The sequence below is a fragment of the Perognathus longimembris genome, chromosome 11 (assembly GCF_023159225.1).
Source record: "Perognathus longimembris pacificus isolate PPM17 chromosome 11, ASM2315922v1, whole genome shotgun sequence".
NCBI lineage: Eukaryota > Metazoa > Chordata > Mammalia > Rodentia > Heteromyidae > Perognathus > Perognathus longimembris.
Window position 1 is genome coordinate 39757259 of NC_063171.1, and position 21710 is coordinate 39778968.

General features: G+C 45.2%; 1 protein-coding gene and 1 non-coding gene across 2 annotated transcripts; one reads left to right on the top strand and one right to left on the bottom strand.

The window, feature by feature from the left end:
• Positions 1 to 9542: 9542 nt before the first annotated feature.
• Positions 9543 to 17957, top strand: Ssr2 (signal sequence receptor subunit 2). The gene is made up of 6 exons (XM_048356451.1): positions 9543 to 9614; positions 10240 to 10394; positions 11213 to 11311; positions 12726 to 12834; positions 15691 to 15768; positions 17394 to 17957. Exons 2-6 carry the CDS (start codon positions 10240 to 10242, stop codon positions 17502 to 17504), a joined length of 552 nt encoding a protein of 183 aa, XP_048212408.1. The 5' UTR covers positions 9543 to 9614; the 3' UTR covers positions 17505 to 17957.
• LOC125360343 lies at positions 11822 to 11928 on the bottom strand. Its single transcript, XR_007212728.1, has one exon. It is a non-coding gene; the product is annotated as a U6 spliceosomal RNA (small nuclear RNA).
• Positions 17958 to 21710: the final 3753 nt, after the last annotated feature.

Below are 21710 nucleotides of genomic sequence, written 5' to 3' on the forward strand. Positions count from 1 at the left end.
CCTGGGTTCGATTCCCCAGCACCACATATACAGATAAATGGCCACAAGTGGCGCTGCGGCTCAAGTGGCAGAGTGCTAGCCTTAAGCAAAAAGAAGCCAGGGACAGTGCTCAGGCCCTGAGTCCAAGGCCCAGGACTGGCAAAAAAAAAAAAAAAAGCTTAGGGACAGCTGGGCCCTGAGTTCAAGCACCAGGACAGGTTAAAACAAGTCAAATAGGATTTTAGGTACAAAAAAAATAGAATAATATTGAGATGCCAACAGATGGGTTTAACAGCAGATTGAGGAGTTGAAGAATTTGTTAAAAACAAAAAAAAAGGAAGGATGGAAAATGCAGAAGAGAGATGAGACAGTTGGGTTGGTGGGTTTTTTTGGGGGGTGGCACATTACACATGCTATGTATGTACTCTACCATTGAGCTAAAACCCCAGTCCCTGGGTTAACTTTTAACTTTTTTTTTTTTTGTCAGTCATGGTGCTTAAACTCAGAGTCTGAGCTTTTTCACTCAAGGCTAGAGCTCTATCAGTTTAAGCCACAGCGTCACTTCTGGATTTCTGGTGGCTAGTTGGAGATAAGAATTGCATGGGGGGCTGGGGAATATGGCCTAGTGGCAAGAGTGCTTGCCCCGTGTACATGAAGCCCTGGGTTCAATTCCCCAGTACCACATATATAGAAAATGGCTAGAAGTGGTGCTATGGCTCAAGTGGCAGAGTGCTAGCCTTGGGCAAGAGAAAAATATGTATAAAACTGGGCACTGGTGGTTTATACCTGTAATCCTAACTATTCACGAGTCTGAGATGGAGGATCATAGTTCACAGCCAGCACAGGCAGAAAAGTCCTTGAGACTCTTCAATTAGCCACCAAATAGCTGAGAGTGAAGTAATAAGAGTGCCTCCCTTGAGCTAAAAAAAACTCAGGGACAGAACCTGAGTTAAGCGCCAATACTGGCACTAAAAAGAAAAAAAAAAGCAGGAACTATTCAGAGACATAAATGGGGAGGAGGTTTAGAGAGGCAGGAATGCATATTTCCATATTAAGAAACACCTGGTGGGGCTGGGAATATGGCCCAGTGGCAAGAGTGCTTGCCTCGTGTATACATGAAGCCCTGGGTTCGATTCCCCAGCACCACATATATAGAAAATGGCTAGAAGTGGTGCTATGGCTCAAGTGGCAGAGTGCTAGCCTTGGGCAAGAAGAAGCCAGGGACAGTGCTCAGGCCCTGAGTTCAAGCCCCAGGACTGGCAAAAAAGAAACACTTGGTATCCTCAGGCTCATGCATACCATTCACAAAAATAAAGTTTGCTTTATTTACAAGCTGAAGGATTACACTCTCTGGCTCTCATCCAGACCTTTTCTTAGAGTTCCCTGAAGAGCTCTGGACCATCATACATTAATGGAACCTTCCACTTACTCAGTCTTATTCCGATTCATCCTTTGTCCTGAGCCTGCTATTTTGCTGTCCTCCATGGACCTCTGCATCTTATAGCAGCAGCTACATAGGCTTTGACAAACCATGGCCAAACTCCAGCAGGACAACTTGGACTCATCAGAGGATGAGCTCAAGTTTCCTTCCAGGACGGTCATGTGCTTTGTGGGTGGCAGTTGGCAGGTCCTCAAGTTTGGAAACTGCCTCCGTTTCAGCCTAGGAGACTTTGAAGTACAAGGGAGCATCTTAGCTTCATCCTCCTCATCCTCCTTGTCTTCCTCTTGCACTTCGTTTTTCCTTACCCGGACAACAGCAGCCTTCTTTCGTTTTGGCCTCTTGGACACAGCAGAATCAGAATCTTCTTCCTTGGGGAATCCAAGAGCAAGGCATGAAGTGTGTTCTCCACTCACCAGTCCTATTACTTATGGGACTTTGTGTCTAAGGGGTATTGAGGCAGAGGACTGAGATAAGAGGACAAATATAAACTGAGCAACCATCTGTGTGAGCACAAAATGGGTAGTTCAGATGATGGCTATTAGAAGGATGGAAGAGAGAGGCATTTAAACTTACGAGAAGCTTCCAGGTGCTGGTAGCTCATATCTATTCAAGAAGCTGAGCTCTGGGCTGGGAATATGGCTTAGCAGAAGAGTGCTTGCCTCGTATACATGAAGCCCTGGGTTCAATTCCTCCGCACCACATACTAAGAAAAAGCCAGAAGTGGCGCTGTGGCTCAAGTAGTAGAGTGCTGGCCTTGAGCAAAAAGAAGCCAAGGACTGTGCTCAGGACCTGAGTTGAAGCCCCAGAACTGGCAAAAAAGAAGAAAGAAAAGAAGAAGGAGAAGAAGCTGAGATCTGAGGATTGCAGGTTGAAGCCCGTCCAAAGCACCAAAAAATCCAGGAGTGGAGCTGTGGCTCAAGTGGTAGAGTACTAGCCCTGATTAAAAAAAAAAAAAAAAAAAAAGCTCAGGGATAGTGCCTAGGCCCTGAGTTCAAGCTCCAGGAATGGCACACACACATACACACATTGCTAGAAGTTGGTCATAGTACTGCACACCTGTAATCCTGGAACTCTGAAGGCTGAAGCATGAGGATGAAGACCTTCCTTGCCTAATAGCAAAATCCTGTCTATAAATAAATAGTCGTAGCCAGGTGTCGGTGCCAGTGGTTCATGTCTGTAATCCTAGCTACTCAGGAGGCTGAGATCCTCAGATCTCAACTCAGAGCCAGCCCAGGCAGGAAAAGTCCATGAGACTCATCTCCAATTAGCCACTAGAAAACCAGAAGTGGCACTATGGCTCAAAGAGCCAGCCTTGTGTTGAAGAGCTCAGGAATAGCACCTAAGCCCAGAGTTCAAGCCCCACAACCGACATAGTCTTAAAAAGTATAATTACTTGCTGGTGGCTTGTGCCTGTAATCTTAGCTGTTCAGGAAGTTGAGGGTTGGAGTTTGAAGCCGGCCTGGGCAGGAAAGTCCATGAGACTCTTACCTTGAATTAACCATCAGAAAACTGGAAGTGATGCTGTGGCTCAAAATGATAGATTGCTAGTTTTGAGTGGAAAAACCTCAGGGAACAGAGCCCAGGCCCTGAGTTCAAGCCCCAGGACAAGAAAAAATAAAAATAGAAAAAGTAGTTACAGAGCATTACTTGCAAATGATTCACGATTCGGTTGTGTTCTGAATGCTGTAAAAGAGGGCTTGTCTTGGGGCTGGGAATATGGCCTAGTGGCAAGAGCACTTGCCTTGTATACATGAAGCCCTGGGTTCGATTCCCCAGTACCACGTATATAGAAAATGGCCAGAAGTGACACTGTGTCTCAAGTGGCAGAATGGCCAGAAGTGGCACTGTGGCTCAAGTGGCAGAGTGCTAGCCTTGAGCAAAAAGAAGCCAGGGACAGTGCTCAGGCCCTAAGTCCAAAGGCCCAGGACTGGCAAAAAAAAAAAAAAAAAAGAGAGAGAGAGAGAGAGCTTGTCTTCTTTTGAAAGGATTCTGATGTAAAATGCTTTGGTGAAATACTTATTTTGGAAGACACTCACCTTCTAATTTATCTGTTCTAGAAATCTTGTTTGTCCATATTTGTAGCTGATAAATGCATTTATTATCTGCATTGTGGTGATGGTTTCATGATCATGTATCTATGAAAAGCATATCAAATTGCATAGTGTATGTATGCACAATGTATTGGGTAATTACTGCTTAATACCAAAAACAAACAGAACAAAACAGGGCTAACATTTAAACCTCCTCCATATGACCAAACAAATGAGAAGTTCATGCATCATTTATTGAGAGGATCAATTGTTGAGTTGGAAGACTGGTTAAGAATGGAGGCAGCTAACAGAGAGGCAGTCCTGTGTATGCCCTCTGGAGTGCAAAAAATTGGGCTAAACTTTATGCCTTCCACTTAAGCGCTCTTGGAGAAAGGGAGAGTTATTTAACTTGCCTGTGCCTCAGTGTTTGCTTCTGCGATGAGGGCAATAATAGTACCTACATTGTGGGGTTATTATAAGTTACTTTTTATTTTTATTTATTTATTTATTTTTGCCAGTCCTGGGGCTTGAACTCAGGGGATGGGCACTGTCCCTGTGCTTCTTTTTGCTCAAGGCTAGCACTCTATCACTTCAGTCATAGCACTACTTCTGGGCTGCGTTTTTGTTTTTTTTTTTTCTGTTTATGTGGTACTAAGGAATTGAACTCAGGGCTTCATTCATGCTAGGTAATCATTCTACCATTACGCCACATTTTCAGCCCAATTATGAGGTTTAAATGAAGTTTAAATCCTTATAAAATAGCATATTGTGAATAAGTGTAAGCTGTGGTTACCACTACTGTTGGTATTTTTCCTGGAAGGAGTCAATTTAAATCATGTTTAGGGGGCTGGGAATATGGCCTAGTGGTAGAGTGCTCACCTCATATACATGAAGCCCTGGGTTCAATTCTTCAGTACCACATATATAGAAAAAAGCTGAAAGTGGTACTGTGGCTCAAGAGGTAGAGTGCTAGCCTTGAACAAAAAGAAGCCAGGACAGTGCTCAGGCCCTGAGTTCAAGCCTGAAGACTGGCAAAAAAAAAAAAGTTAAGAAAGGGTGTACCAGCACACACACACACACACACACACACACACACACACACACACACACACTACAGTTGACTTAGCAGAGGGGTGGTCAATGGGCTGGTGATAGAGCAAGGGGTGCAAGACCTTGGAGGCAAAGGAATGAGGGGCAGGACACTCACACTCGATGGTTCCTGGCTCCCTTGGTAGCCTAATTCATCAGGAAAGCTGCAGATGGATGTCAGGGAAACAGCTAAGCCACGAAAGGGGACATTTTCTGTCCCTGACTCCTCACCAGCTTCTTTGGTCCCCTGGGGGAGAGAAGAAGGACAGATCATTTCCAAGTGGAACAGTCCACACCAAGTAGAATTCCAGGGTCAGCTTGCCCTGGTTCCCAGCTGTACTCCAGTCTTCCTGCTTACTCTGTCAGAGGAAAAAGACCCAGTCTCTTTCTTCTTCATTATCATGAAGCTCTATGACCACTAACGCAACAAGACCCTGGCAGTCCTCTCCCTTCCTCACCACACACTCACAATTCTGTAGGCCCCCATGGCCTCACAGAAGTGGTTGTTATAGCAACGGGAGGGTGGGGTCCCAGAGCCTTGGGTTCAAGGAGGGGGTCCTACTAAGGAGAGAACACGTGGGTGCACACACACACACACACACACACACCACACACACGCATCTCTTTCATCTCAACCAAAGAACATCCCTCTCCATCAAGGAGAAGAGGAGACTATGGTTAAATTCTGAAAATGAATGAAAACACCAAACATGAAGACTTAGCAAATGTAGATTCCAGAATCCACTCTGGAATCCACATGTGCTGGAAAGAGAACATTTTCGAGAAGCAGACAGGTGTATCAGATTTTTCAAGAGATCCAAGGATTTAGAAGGGACTTTTAGGGTGTGTTTCAAGACCCTGAATTTTAGCTGAGCTTCTCTCTGCCTTCCAGCATTTAAACACAGTTATTGAACAAATCAATGCTATAATACATGATCCTTGACAGAGTTCTACATTTTTTATTTTTATTGTGCTAGTCCTGGTGTGACCTCAAGGCCTGGGTAGGGCATTGTCCATGAACTTTGGTGTGCAAGGCTAATGCTCTAGCCTTTTGAGTACATTTCCAGCTTTTTTGGTAGTTAGTTGGAGATAAGAGTCAGACTTTCTTGCCTGACTTTGAACTAGGATCCTCAGATTTCAACCTCATGAGTAGCCAGAATTACAGGTGCGAGCCAAAGGTGCCTGGCTAGATTTTGTTTTTGAAAGTCACAAAGGGCACTGAACATTTACTGTATATACGGGGAATATATTATACTCCTGAAGGAGACTGTCCTTGTTCTTAGGAGGTACACACTCTGGTACATGGAATAGAAAGTCATGATGTGCAAGTCGCTGAGAAATGTACATATTCAAGCTGGGTGGTGGTGGCTCATGCCTGTAATCCTAGCTACTCAGGAGGCTGAGATCTTAGGATGGCAGTTCAAAGCCAGACCAGACAGGAAAGTCTGTGAGATTCTTATCTCCAATTGATCACCAGAAAACTGGAAGTAGCACTATGGCTCAAAGTGGTAGAGCACTAACCTTGAGCAAAAGAGCTCAGGGACAGTGTCTAGGCCCTGAGTTCAAGCCCCATGACCAACAAAAGCAATGTATATATTGTGATGTGTATGCATACAATTTATATGTAAAAAAGAAAGTAATGGGGCTGGGAATATGGCCTAGTGGTAGAGTGTTTGCCTCCCATGCATGAAGCCCTGGGTTTGATTCCCCAGTACCACATATATAGGAAATGGCCAGAAATGGCGCTATGGCTCAAGTGGCAGAGTGGTAGCCTTGAGCAAAAAGAAGCCAGGGACAGTGCTCAGGCCCTGAGTTCAAGCCCCAGGACTGGCAAAAAAAAAAAGAAAGAAAGCCAGGTACTGGTGACTCAAACACCTGTAATCCTTGAGAGGCTGAGGTCTGAGAAGATCACAGTTGAAAGCCAGCTGGAACAGGAAAATCCATCAGACTGTTTTTGTTTTGTTTTGTTTTGGCTGGTCCTAGGGCTTGAACTGAGGGCCTGGGTCTGTCCCTGAGCCTCTCTAGGCTCAATGGTAGCACTCTACCACTTGAACTATAGTACCACTTCCAGCTTTTTCTGTTTATGTGGTACTGAGGAATCAAACCCAGGGCTTCATGCATGCTAGGCAAGCACTCTACCACATTACCAGTGTCTCTGGGGTTTTGGTTTTGGTTTTGGGTTTGTTTGGGTTTTTTTTGGTAGGTTATGGGGCTTGAACTCAGGGACTAGTGCTCTACCACATTGAGTCACAGCTCTATTTCTGATTTTCTGGTGATTAAAGAGTCTCATGAACTTTCCTGCTCAGGTTGGCTTCAAACCATGATCCTCAGATCTCAGCCTCCTGAGTAGCTAGGATTACAGGGTAAGCCACCAGCACCCAACTCCTATGCAATTCTTATCTCCAATAAACTGCCCCAAAAGCCAGAACTAAAGCTGTGGCTCAAGTGGTAGGGCACTAGCCTTGAGTAAAAGAAGCTCAGGGACAGTGTCTAGGCCCTGATTTCAAGCCCCATGACCAGAAGAAAAAAAAAAAAGCTTGGCAGTGGTGGCTCACACCTATAATCCTAGCTATTTAGAAAGCTGAAATCTGGGGCTGGGGATATGGCCTAGTGGCAAGAGTGCTTGCCTCGTATACATGAAGCCCTGGGTTTGATTCCTCAGCACCACATATATAGAAAAGGCCAGAAGTGGCTCTGTGTCTCAAGTGGTAGAGTGCTAGCCTTGAGCAAAAAGAAGCCAGGGACAGTGCTCAGACCCTGAGTCCAAGCCCCAGGACTGGCCAAAAAAAAAAGCTGAGATCTGAGGATTGTGGTAAAAGAGAGAGAGGTAGCAAGAGAGAAGGAGAGAGGGAGAGAATGAACGACATTAAAGCTGGGCACCCATGACTCATGCCTATAATCCTAGCTACTCAGGTGGCTGAGATTTGAGGATTGCAGTTTGAAGCCAGCCAAGGCAGGAAGGTCCAAGAGGCACTTATGTACAATTAACTTTTTTTTAAGCCAGAAGTAGAGCTGTGGCTCTAGTGGTAGAGCTTGAGCTTTGAGCAAAAAAGTTCAGAGACAGCACCCAGACCCTGAGATCAAGCTCCAAAGACACACACACCAAAAAGAACATAAGTTTCCACAAGTAGAAACCTTATCTGCTCTATTCTTCAGGATCTAGAGCAGCACTGAGCATAAAGTAGGTTCTAAATATATGCATACATGCTACAACAATGCAGAATCACAGTAATATTGATAGTCATTACTTATTGGGAATATGTATGTATGTATGCATGCATGCCATGTCCCATTCTAAGAGGTTTTTTTGTATGGTTAATTGGTTTTGAGGCGGGATCTCACCATGGTGACTAGACTGGCCTGGGATTGTTGGATTCAAATTATCCTATGCAGGGGCTGGGGATATGGCCTAGTGGCAAGAGTGCTTGCCTCGTATACATGAGGCCCTGGGTTCGATTCCCCAGCACCACATATACAGAAAATGGCCAGAAGTGGCGCTGTGGCTCAAGTGGCAGAGTGCTAGCCTTGAGCAAAAGGAAGCCAGGGACAGTGCTCAGGCCCTGAGTCCAAGCCCCAGGACTGGCCAAAAAAAAAAAAAAATTATCCTATGCAAGCATGTAGTTGAGACTACATGCAAGTGCCCAGCTCAGAGTTTTATATATGGACTCTAATTTAATACTCTGATCTTCTCAAAGTGCTATAATTATTTGGGAATCAAGGTGTTATAAACTAGCACTTTCTTGAAGGTAGTCTACCCAGTATGTGACAGAATTGGTATTTGAATTCACTACTGCCTAACTTCACAGTTCATCCTCTGAACCAAAATGCTGTCTTGGGACTTTTGTCTGAAAGTTTACTGAAAAGTGCAGGGAAAGACCTATGATAGCAAAACTACTTGAGCAAAATTTACCTAGAGTACAAGTATGATTTAAAGCAGTGAAAGTGCTGGGCACTGGTGGGCACGCCTATAATTCTAGCTACTCAGGAGGCTGAGATCTGAGGTTTGAAAGGCAAGAAAGCTTGGGAGACTCACATCTCCCATTAAACACCCCAAAAAGCTGGAAATGGGGCTCTGGCTCAAGTGACAGAGTGCTAGCTTTGGGGAAAGAAGGCTAAGGATAGTGCCCAGGCCCTGAGTTCAAGCCCCAGGACTGGCACAAAAACAGAAAGAAAAGAAAAGAAAAAAGCAGTTTTAAAAGTGGGAATGGAAAAGAAAAGCTCTCCCTCTTTTTCATTTCAACTGGCTTCTACATAAAGCTCAAGCTTGGTGACTTTCTGGGTGTGGTTGATGATTAGATTTCTAGGAACAGGCAGCTGGAGTGCTAGCTAGTAGGAAGAGCTTTTGTTTTCTCTGGTCCTAGGTTTGCTAGTTTTCTTTAAAATCTGATCTAGTGCCGGTCACAAGCCATCTTGAGAGGCCACCGAAGAGGGCTGAAGCAGGAATTCCCACCCGGCCTCCTGAGATCTGAGAATCATGGTTCAAGGACACTCTCATCTCCCATTAACCACTGAAAAGCTGGAAGTGCAGCTGTGGCTCAAGTGCTAGAGTGCCAGCCTTGTGCTAAATAAATAAATAAATAGATAAATAAATAAATAGATAGATAGATAGATAAATAAATAAATAAATAAATAAATAAATGGGGGCTGGGGATATGGCCTAGTGGCAAGAGTGTTTGCCTCATATACATGAGGCCCTGGGTTCAATTCCCCAGCACCACATATACAGAAAACGGCCAGAAGTGGCGCTGTGGCTCAAGTGGCAGAGTGCTAGCCTTGAGCAAAAAGAAGCCAGGGACAGTGCTTAGGCTCTGAGTTCAAGCCCCAGGGCCAGTGCAACAAAGAAACAAAAGGCGTAGCACAGTCCACCCTGCTCCCGGGCTGCTTGCCTTCCTAGGCTGCTGAGCACTCAGGCCAGTGGGGGCGAGGTGGGATCTGTCCTGGAACTACAACTCCCAGAAGACACTGGGGCGGAGCGAAGCGCCAGGGTTTCCGGCCAGAGTGTATTTCCGGTCCTCCGGGTGCTGACGCTCTCTTCCGGTCGTGTGGCCCTAGGAAAGCTTTTGGGGTGCTGCACGGTAAGTCCCGAGACTTAGCGGGTCCCGGCGGGAGCGGTGAGAGAGCTCGGGTCCACACGTCAGTCAGGGGGTGCGCATAAAGAGGGTAAAGGGCGCGCCGGCGGAGGACGTGTGCCCTAGACAGGCCTCAGGGAGCGGGGCGAGCGGAACGAGCGCCTAACCCCCCCCCTCCCCGCCCCAGCCTGGACAGGAATGGGGTCGGGGGTGGCGGGTGAGGACGCCTGGGATCCTGGCAGTGGATTAGTGGGGAGGCATATAGGGACGTGGGGAGCAGAGGAGCAGCGGAAAGGCTGCAGACCTGGGGGACCCCACTGTGAGATCAGAGATCGGCAGAAATCAGGTAGCCCAAGGAAACCCCTGTTCTGGCCACCTCACGCCCTCTAAGTAGACCCCATCAGTTGGGTGAGCACCCAGGGTTCGTGACACGAGTAGGACCGAGGGTTACTGCTGGTATCTGGCTTTGGGCAGAGATGTAGGGGAGTCTGGAGAATGGGTAAAAGCTGGTGGCTTTATGCACTGCCGCGTGGAAGGGACTACTGCTTTGATAGGATCAAAACAACTTTGATAGACTTAAAAGGCCTTTGCCTACCTGGGTTGATTGCTGTTTTTGCCTTTTTCTCCAAAGATGAGGCTACTGGAATTGGTGGTGTTGGCGCTATTAGCTGTCACTCAAGCAGAGGAAGGAGCCAGGCTTCTGGCTTCCAAATCGCTGCTAAACAGATATGCCGTGGAGGGGCGAGACCTGACCTTACAGTACAACATTTACAACGTTGGCTCAAGGTAAGGAGACTTCTGGAGTTCCAGATTGGACCTTTGGGTTCTAGGGTATCTTGGGGGGGGTAGTGATTTCTCTTTGAGAGATCTCCAGTATGTGATGTACAGAGTGAATTAATATACTGTTGGGCTTACTTTTGGAAATGCGGGGTTTGTTACCTATGCTGGAAGAAACTGTCTACCTTTTTTTTTTTTTTTTTTTTTTTGGCCAGTCCTGGGCCTTGGACTCAGGGCCTGAGCACTGTCCCTGGCTTCTTCCCGCTCAAGGCTAGCACTCTGCCACTTGAGCCACAGCGCCGCTTCTGGCCGTTTTCTGTATATGTGGTGCTGGGGAATCGAACCTAGGGCCTCGTGTATCCGAGGCAGGCACTCTTGCCACTAGGCTATATCCCCAGCCCTGTCTACCATTTTTTTGAGCTGGAAGAGATTCACAGTAGAGGAGAAGCAAGACTTGTGAAACAGGAAGGGTAAGAGGACGAAAATTCACAATACTTTGTTACCTCAGGGGTTCAGAGTTACAGCTTCCTTCTTTTGTTATCCTTTTCTTTCATTTTCTTCCCTTTAAATTTTTTCTACCATGTCCATCTGGCTTTTCTTCCCTTCCTTACTGTACCTCAACATAGAAATTGAGGCAAGATTGGATTTTCGTCTGTTCCCTTCTAGGTGCTTGAGTATTTTGATGCTTTTGAGCAATGGAATCCAGACCTTGACCTGGATTTTCAGTAGAGCATACCAAGTGTGCCATGCGACTTTTTCTGAGTTCTGGCTTTTTAGAAGAATCAAGCAGATTAGGTTTAATCTGATTTGTTCCCTCTATTTTCTAGTGCTGCATTAGATGTGGAATTATCTGATGATTCCTTTCCTCCAGAAGACTTTGGCATTGTCTCTGGTATGCTCAACGTCAAATGGGACCGGATTGCTCCGTATCCTCTTGGCTGTGGGTAATCAAGGCTGGGGAAGAATGGGAATATTGCCTGCAAAGCAGCAAGGGAATTTCTACCAGGCAGGTCTTATATGGCTATTCTTTCATCTATCTGGTTAGGATCAGACTGGTGTAAATTGTATGAGCATGATTTTGAGTTATAAGGCCCTGAAAGATACTATATTGGGAGGATGTGTAGATACTTTCTTTTCTTTTCTTTTCTTTTTTTTTTTTTTTTTTTTTTTTGCTGGTCCTGGATCTTGAACTCAGAGCCTGGGCTCTTTCCCTGAGCCTCTCTGTGCTCAAGACTAGTACTTTACCACTTCAGCCATGGCTCTACTTCCAGCTTTTTCTGAGTATTTTGTTGGGGATAAGAGTCTCACGAACTTTTCTGCCCAGGCTGGCATTGAACTGTAGTCCTTAGATCTAAGCCTCCTGAGTAGCTACGATCACAGGTGTGAGCCACTGGCGCCTAGCTAAATTAGATGCTTGATGTTTTTTTAAAAGAAAAAAAAAAAAAAGGAAAACCACAGATTTAAGTATCATACTTGCACAAGGACCATGTTAATCTTACCTCTGTCATTCCAATGTTAGTATATGTGCTACCAAGTCAAGTATAGGTTTTTATTTTCCTCTTGTGAAATTGAAGTATATTTGGATATTCACTTTGTGTGTGTGTGTGTGTGTGTGTGTGTTGGTTTTTATATTTTCAAGGAATTTGTTTAATTCTTTATTTCCACATGGTGGGGCCCCTATAATTCCAGCTTCTTGAGAGATAGTGGCAGGAGGATGAATGGAGAGTTTGAAATAAGCCTGGAAAAGTTTAATGAAATGTATCTTTAAAAAAAAATACCAAACTGCTAGTCCCCACTGTGAGCCATTACTGTTAGTGTGGCTAGTATTGCTAGCTACTTAGAAGGCTGAGATTCTGCCAGCTTAGGCAGAATAATATTGATTCTGAGTATATAATCAAGATTCCTTAAATTTCAGCATACTATACCACATATTTTAGACTTTTAAGAAGTCTATATATTTTTTATTTTATTTTATTTTTTTTGTCAGTCGTGGGGCTTGAACTTGGGGCCTAGGTGCTGACTCTGGGCTCTTTTGCTCACAGCTCTACCGCTTTGAGCTATAGTGCCACTTCCAGTCTTTGAGTGGTTAATTGGAAATAAGAGTCTTATAGGAACTTTTCTGCCTGGGCCAGTTTTGAACTGTGATCCTCAGATCTCAGCCTTCTGAATAGCTAGGATTATAGGCATGGCGCCTGGCCTTTTTTTTCTTCTTCTTATAGAGTATTACAGGCATAAAGTCACCACATGTGTTAGCAAATATTTTGTGAGTGGGGCATTTAGTTTACAGTTATGACCACCTTAGCTTCGTCATCTTTTCCCTTTCCTTAACCCTTGAACCAGTGCTAGCAACGTCTCCCACACTGTGGTCCTGCGCCCTCTCAAGGCTGGTTATTTCAACTTCACTTCTGCAACAATTACGTACCTGGCACAGGAAGATGGACCTGTTGTGGTGAGTTGCTCAAATCCCAAGCTGGACAAGACTTGGATTTGCCTTCTTTCAAATGCTCTTAGGAATGCAGTTTGAAGCCAGCCTTGGCAGGAAAGTTGTGAGTCTCTTCCCTCCAGTTAAACACCAAAAGATCCAGAAGTGGAGCTGTGGCTCAAATGCTAGAGCACTAGGCTTGAGCAAATACAAAACTCAGGGACCAGCACCCCAGGCCCTCAGCCCCAGGACCAGCACAAAACAAAAAATGCGTATAGAAAATGGGCATAATTGCCACAAAATTCTAGAGATAAGTTGACCAGAAACTTGTCCTAGGCAAGTATGATTTAGATTGTGAAGTTCCAAAATAGAATGGTTGGAATGGAGAGGAGAGAGGTGGGGAAGAGGGAAGGTGAAGGGAAAAGTACCATAACATTCTCTTCCACTTTATTCCTTTGATTTGAAGAATTATCTGCCCTCCATTATCTGAAGCCTTGTTAAGATCTTGTTTTGAGTATCTCTTTCATATATATGTATGTATGTATGTATGTGTATATATATGTATATATATACTGTTCTTATTCTTTGAGTAAACATTCAATGACTGTAACAAAGCCATTTTAACACTTACAGTCTGTGATACTTGAACACTTAATTACTGTCTTCAGTACTTCTTTCACATGTCTTCTCCTCCATCCTCACCTCCCAATTTAATTTTTTGTTTTTGTTTTTGTTTTTTTTTGGCCAGTCCTGGGCCTTGGACTCAGGGCCTGAGCACTGTCCCTGGCTTCTTCCCGCTCAAGGCTAGCACTCTGCCACTTGAGTCACAGCGCCACTTCTGGCCGTTTTCTGTATATGTGGTGCTGGGGAATCGAACCTAGGGCCTCGTGTATCCGAGGCAGGCACTCTTGCCACTAGGCTATATCCCCAGCCCCCCCCCCCCCCCAATTTAATTTTTAAACTCCTTGAGGCCAGATTTTTGTCTTAGATTCTCTTTGTTTCCCATAGGTAAAACAAAAGAAAGACCCAGTAGTAAACAGCTTTTTGATTGCTTGGTGTAAATATCCACATATTTATTAACTCTTAGGGTTCTAGACTCTGGGAAATACCAAAACCCTGTCCTGGTCATCAAGAAACTTAGGTCATACATTTACAAATTTGTGAAGTTGAATTAGTATGGTTCTCTGGCAGTACCGTATAAACAGGCTATCAGCTACTTAGGATACATTGGAAATAGACTTGACAGAGTCATCCATAGAACTAAAAAAAGAAGAAGAAAGAAAGAAAGCCTCGCCATATGCCTTTGGCTCACTCCTATAATCTTAGCTACTTAGGAGGCCGAGATCTGAGGAATGCAGTTGAAAGCCAGCTTCGACAAGAAAGCCCATGAGACTCTCATCTTCAGTTAACTACCAAAAAAGTTGTAAGTAGAACCAGGGCTCAAGTAATAGAGTTCTGGCCTTGAGACAGGTTGGGAATATGGCCTAGTGGCAAGAGTGCTTGCCTCATATACATGAAGCCCTGGGTTCAATTCCTCAGTACCACATATACAGAAAACGGCCAGAAGTGGCACTGTGGCTCAAGTGGTAGAGTGCTAGCCTTGAGCAAAAAGAAGCCAGAGACAGTGCTCAGGCCCTGAATCCAAGCCCCAGGACTGGCAAAAAAAGAAAAGAAATAGAAATGTACTCACTGCTGCCTAACATATAAAACTGTAACCCTCTGTACATCACTTTGACAATAAAGAAATGAAAAATAAAAAAGTAAAGGAGAAAAAAACAAAATGCTTAGGGACAGTGCCTAGGTCCTGAATTCAGACCCTAAAGCCAGCAAAAAAACAAAAATCCTGCCAGGTGCCATTGTTCTCACCTGTAATCCTAGCTACATAGGAAGCTGCGATCTGAGGATCACGTTTGGAAGTCAACCAGGCAGGAAGGTCCATGAGAGAGCCTCTTATTGCCAGTTAATCACCAAACAGCTGGACATGGTGAAGTGGCTCAAGTGATAGAGCTACCAGCTGTGAGCATAAAAGCTCAGAGTAAGTGTGTAGGCCCTGAGTTCAAGCCCTAGGATTGGCACAAAAACAAAACAAAAATGTAACACCCAGTGTAGTTTCTGAATTTTTTCATAAACCACATGGAATTGTATCAAAATTCTAACCATATTTTCACATTATTTCTGCTCTCCATCAACTTGAGAACTTGGTTATACTTGGTACTCAATAGGTTAATAGATGCAAAATTAAAGTCTTTGCTGTCACCTTAGAATGAAATTGTTTGTAATGTGCTCCAGACTCTTAGCCTCCTCTTGAAAGCAAAGGCATGTTGGCTGAGCCCAACCCTCCCCTGGTAATGTACCTTTGGGTAGGGCTTTAGGCTTTTCAGAGCCTTTCTCATTTCATTTGAGCCTCAAGTCAGCACTCTGAAGTAGAGGAAGAATATTTTCACTTGAGGAATAAGTAAACAGTTGCCAAGGGCAATCATTTCATTCCATTACACATTTAGTCTCACAAAGAGTCCAGTGGTGAGCAATTTGACTCTTTCCAGATTCAGACTGTGACAGGAGGATTGAGCTTTAATTTCAGTTGCATAGCTGGCTTGCCCTGGCTAAGAAGTGTTCCTTATTGGTGTTTCTCAGATCTCCTGGTTCCTAATTTCTTCTTTCTAATATATCTTTCTTTCTTTTTTGAAATGCTGGGAGTTGAACCCAAGGCTTCACACCTACTATGCAAGCACTCTGCTACTGAGCTCCACTCCCAGGCACATCCTCATCCTGAAACACCTGTGGGTGCTTTGGGAACTGATGTTTAGAGCTAGGTTGTTGAGGACCACCCTCCCAGATGAGATAACGTGGATGTGTGCCTTAATGTCTGTTTCTTCTTTTCAGATTGGCTCTACCAGTGCACCTGGACAGGGAGGAATCCTGGCTCAGCGGGAGTTTGATAGGAGATTCTCCCCTCATTTTGTAAGCTTTCTAGCATTCTCTATTTTCATTCATTTGGTATAAGAATTCCCCCACCCCATCCCTACCCCCCCCCTACCCTGTCATAGGACTTGAACTCAGGGCCTGGGTGCTGTCCCTGAGCTGTTTTACTCAAGGCTAGTGCTGTACCACTTTGAGCCTTAGCTCCATTTCTGGTATGGGAGTGGTTAATTGGAATAAGAAGAGTCTCATGGACTTTTCTGCCCAAGCTGGCTCCAAATCATAATCCTCAAATATTAGTTTTCTAGGATTACAGGCATGAGCCACTAGCACTTGGCTTTATCAAGGCTAGAACTCTTAACACTTGAGCCATACCTCAAGTTCTGGCTTGTTGCTGGTTAATTCAAGGTAAGAGTCTTAGGATCTATTTGCTAAGCTGGTTTTGGACCTCAGTTCTCAAATCTCAGCTTCTTGAGTAGCTGAGATTACAGGTGTGAGGTACCAGTACTTAGCTATTTTAAAGTTTAAAGGAGTATCTGTTTAGATTCAGAGGGGCATAGAGCATTTGGAAAGTCAGATGGAAACTTTGTTGTGGTTTACTCTAAAAGAGAATCTTTTGCAGATTTGACTAAAAGGCTGAGTGAGGAATTCATGTGCTTATTTATTCAGTGAGTAATTACTAAATACCAAGACTGTCTCAAAAGGAAAAAAAAAGAAAGGAGCCAGGTATTGTGGCTTGTGCTTATAATCCTAGCTGTTCAGGAGGCTGAGATCTGAAAATTGGGGTTCAAATTCAGCATAGGCAGGAAAGTCCATGAGACTCTTACTTTCAACTAACCACCAAAAAGCCAGAAGCAGCACTGTGACTCAATGTGATAGAGCACTAGCCTTAAGCACAAAAGCTCAGGGATGGCCATGCGCTGGTGATACATCTGTATCTTAGCTACTCAGGAAGCTGAGATCTGAGATCAGAGTTCAAAGCCAGCCAGCTGACAGAGGAAAGCCCTTGAGATTCTTATCTCCAACTAACCATCAGAAAAACCAGAAGTGGCACTGTGGCTCAAAGTGGTAGAGTGCTAGTCTTGAGCAAAAGAGCTCAGGGCATAGGCCCTGAGTTTGGTAAGGTCGGTAGATTGGTCAAGAATGGTAAGAGAGGGGCTGGGGATATGGCCTAGTGGCAAGAGTTCTTGCCTCGTATACATGAGGCCCTGGGTTCAGTTCCCCAACACCAAATATACAGAAAACGGCCAGAAGTGGCGCTGTGGCTCAAGTGGCAGAGTGCTAGCCTTGACCAAAAAAAAAAAAGAAGCCAGGGACAGTGCTCAGGCCCTGAGTCCCAGCCCCAGGACTGGCCAAAAAAAAAAAAAAAGAATGGTAAGAGAACTTTCTTGACCAAAGTTCTGCTTAAAATTAAGTGGGTCATGGGGCTCGAACTCGGGGCACTATCACTGAGCTCTTTAGCTCAAGACACTACCACTTGAGCCACACCACCACTTCCGGTTTTTGGGTGGTTAGTTGGAGGTAGGAGTCTCACAGGCTTTCCTTCCCAGGCTGGCTTTGAACTGTGATCCTCAGATCTCAGCCTCCTGAGTAGGGAGGATTACAGGCATGAGCCACCGGCACCCGGCTTTCCCGCAGACTTCTAAGTTCTTGGTTTCCCTTCACAGCTGGACTGGGCAGCCTTTGGTGTCATGACCCTGCCCTCCATTGGCATCCCCCTGCTCTTGTGGTACTCCAGCAAGAGGAAATACGACACTCCCAAAACCAAGAAGAACTGAGTAGGGCTTCGGCCTTCCTCTCCCAAGAAACCAGGTGCTTTCCAGACTACAAAGGTTATCTCAGTTGTGATCTCTTAGCTCTTAGTCCACAGCCACCTTGTCCTGGATCCTGCCCTGCTCGCAACCAGAGTGAAGGATCGGGCCTGGGAGTCTGTGAGAGCCTGCTTGGTTCCATTGCAAAGCCATATAAACAGGAATGCCTTCAGCCACAACCTTGGGCCTAGAGGGCCTCACTAAGGTGCTGTTGGTATACTGCTGGCAATGTGAACTCACAGGGGTCCAGGAAGGGACCCTTCAGAGACTGCCTGACGCCACCTCTATCCCTGCCCTTTCCTTGAAGAAGAAGGTGGAAGATGAAAGCTGTGGGACTCTATGAGGCTACCCAGTCTCTGTTTTGGGTTAGGGAAGTGCTTACCAAATGGGGTTTTCTAATAAAAACAAATGCCACACTGACTTGTCTCTTTTCCTATCCACTGAGTGAACAACAATAGTTGCAGAAACTCTGGCCATGAGTTCCCTGGCTCCAGGGTGAGTGAATTAAGTTCTGGTCTCCTTGCAATGGAATTGTGGGTCTGCTCTCACGGAGATACCTGTCCATTTTTGAGCCTTTTGTTGCCATCCTCCAGGTCTGAGTATTCTTTATTGTCACCACATAATCCCCTAATTGTTCCTTGCCTGTGAGCATTCTCCACAGCTGGAGTTTGTTTGCAGAGGAACCTCTGTTCTATAGCCCCAGATGTCCTTCTGCTCTATTTCCTGACCATTCTTGTAAAGTTAGCTCTCTGGCTTGTGTCTAACCCATTCTCTAAAGAGGACTAAATCCTCTGGCTGGGATGCATGGCTCAAGTGAAGGACCTGAGTTCAATTCCCTGTATGACAAAAGAAACAAGAATAATAAAACCATCTAGTTTCTCTTGAACTTAAACTCATTTATATATTTTCTCATTTCATATTATATATGAAATACACATATAGATAGATAAGTATCCAAATATAAATATATGTAATGTATGCTACATATAATATATAGATATCTTTATATAAATATATGAAACAAAGATTTTTAAATCTTAAGAGCCACCAGCACTCAGCTAAGAAAGTTTTTGTTGTTTTTTGCTAGTCCTAGGGCTTGAACTCAGGGTCTGGGCACTGTCCCTGGCTTCTTTTTACTCAAGGGTAGGACTCCTCCACTTGAGCCACAGTGCCACTTCTGGCTTTTTCTACATATGTAGTGCTGAGGAATTGAACCCAGGGCTTCATGTATATGAGGCGAGCACTTTACCACTAGGCCATATTCCCAGTCCCTTGTTTTTTTGCCAGACCTGGGCCTGGGCACTGTCCCTGAGCCTCTTTTGCTCTAGGCTCAAGGACTTTTCTGCCCAGGCTGACTTAAATCTCAGCTTCTGAGTAGCTAGGATTGCAGGTGTGAGCCGCCAGATCCTAGCAAGAATGAAGGGTTTGTTTGGTTTGGGTTTTTTGCCAGTCCCAGGGCTTGAACTCTGGGCCTGGGCACTGTCCCTCTACTTCTTTTGCTCAAGGCTAGCACTCTACCACTTGAGCCACAGCACCACTCTGGCTTTTTCTGTTTTATGTGGTGCTGAGGAACTGAACCCAGGACTTCATGCATGCTAAGTAAGCACTCTATTGCTAATCATATTCCCAGACCTAAAGATTTTTATTAAGCATGTTAAGTTGTACTCCAGTTTCTTAAAAACTTTTAAGTAGTTGTACAAAGATGTTACACTCTATTTTACCTTTTTTTTTTTGAGCCTGACTAGCTCAGGTTGAGTCACTTGAAATCCTCTCAGCCGGGTGTTATGATCCTAGCTACTCGGAAGGCTGAGATCTGAGAATCACCATTCAAAGGCAGCCTGGGCAGGAAAGTCTGAGACTCTTACATCCAGTTAACCACCAGAAAACGGAAAGTGGTGCTGTGGCTCAAGTGGTAGAGCTCTGGCCTTGACCTGAAGACTTCAGGGCCAGTGTCCAGGCCCTGAGTTCAAGCCCCGCGACCAATCAAAAAACAAAATTCTCTGGCTTCCTGAGTGCTGATTACAAATGTATACCACCTTACCCAGCTACATTTGTTTTCAAATGCCTCTGTGGTTTGAGACAGTCCAGGAAGAAGTGTGTGGCCTACAGAAAGGCAGTGGCTTTGGCTGCAGCAGCAGGGAGAAGCCACTGTAAGCTGACTCTGTCCAACCCAAGAATGCCGTGGTCTGGCAAGGCCTCCCAGGCAGGAGGGAAACCCAACAAACACCGGCTTTGTTCCTGCCACCAAGTTTCCCCCGGCTTCCCTACCCAACCGGTTTAACCTTTCCTTTGCCCAGTAGTAGATGCCTCTGGGCACTAGGAAGATGAAAAGGACGTGGAGACAACGGGAGGCTCCAAATGGAGTGGCCTTCCACCAGCTTGCATCCCTCTTTGAGGGGCTCCGGCTCGGACAACCCAGGACTGGCCAGGTCAGAGGGCAAGGATAGGTTTGCTTTGGTTCATACTATTCCTTTCGTGGAAATGCTGGAAAATGCTCAGGAAAAGGGGACAGTGGATCAGGGACTCTGGGTTGGGAACAGGTGTGAAGAAGGGAAAGGGAGTTAATTTGATGCACATCGTCTTGCTAGTGTTGACATGTTCATTTCTGAAGGAGGGAACTTGCTGTTTTCCATCTGTAGTCTCTTCTGGAAATATGGTTAACCTATGGGAGGACAGCTTTGGTTTAGAAGACAAAAAATGACCTTTGCAACTGGAAAGTACAGTGCTTCTTCCTCTGTCTGTAGTCTGGGCAGAGTCCTATCTTTACCTTTCCTTGTAGAACTTTGTTCCCTGGTACTTGTTAGGGGGAAAAGAGACTAGGTGGGTAATGCAGAAGACCACAAATGACAAGAGCAGCATTGTGAAGGCAGTATGTGTCAATGGGCACCTTGCAAAGAAGCCAAAACCAGATAATTAATCTCTCAAGAGATCAGCTTCCTTGGAGTCAGGTGGAATTTGACCTCCCTTAAGTAGTGGTGTTGGACAATGTAAGTGCTTTAAAAAATCTATAGACACTTAGCTGGAATAGTTAGCTTTAGGACTGAGCCTCAACATCTTGAGGTAATCTGATAGGACGAATGGCAGACCGCACTCCTCCACTCTATTAGAAAACCACCCTGTGGAGGTTGTGAGCCCTCATCTTGGGAGTGGTGTGCAGATCTGCAGGAAGAGAAGAAAAAGTAAGCACTTGATCTCACATCCGCCCTGGGAATGAGTACCCAAACGGAGGCTCCTCCCTAAAAGGCAATACAGATAATAACCCCACTCCAACGTTTGTCAGATCCCCTCCACCCTCCCACATCATCCAGACTCAGCTGGTATCTGCTCACCCACACATAGCCCCAGTACCAAGAGGAGCCAGGTGGCTTCATTTCCATCCTCCTCGTGGACTAGGCCTTTTGTTTTTTGGTTGTTTTTTTTTTTTTTTTTTTTTTTTTTTGCCAATCCTGGGGCTTGAACTCTCAGGGCCTAGGCACTGTCCCTGAGCTGCTTTTGCTCAAGGCTAGCACTCTACCACTTGAGCCACAGCACCACTTCTTTTTCTGTGTATGTGGTACTGAGGAATCAAACCCAGTGCTTCTTGCATGCTAGGCAAGCACTCTACTACTAAGCCACATTCCCAGCCCTGTACTAGGCCTTTTGTTCTCTGAAGAAAATGAATGAGACCAGGCAAGAGTGGTAGAACAATGCAGTGGAGGAGGGGAAGTTGTCAGGGACAGGTGGAGGTGGCTCTGACCAGAGAAGCAGGAGTGCTAGCGCCCAGCCCCATCATGCCCACTCATGACTGTACGACCTAAGATAATACCTCCCCATCTTGGAGCCTATTTCCTCATTGGGACAACTGAGAAAGTTTAATGAGGGGATTTATTATATTTATTTATTGTCAGAACTAGGGTTTGAACTCAAGGCCTCACACCTACTTGCCTTGCTTGCTTGGCTGGTGCTCTACCACTTGAATCATACTTACAGCCCAGCTTTTTGTTGGTTATTTTGGAGTTGGAGTCGTAGGGACTTTTCTGCATTCAAACCTTGATCCTCTGGATCTTAGCCTCCTGAGTAGCTAGGATTACAGACATGAGGCATCTGTGCTTAACTTTATTAAGGAAAGAACTTCTGAGGACCCCTTGCCAATAAGATGGTGCAGATGTTTCCTGCATTCTCATGAAGTAAGGA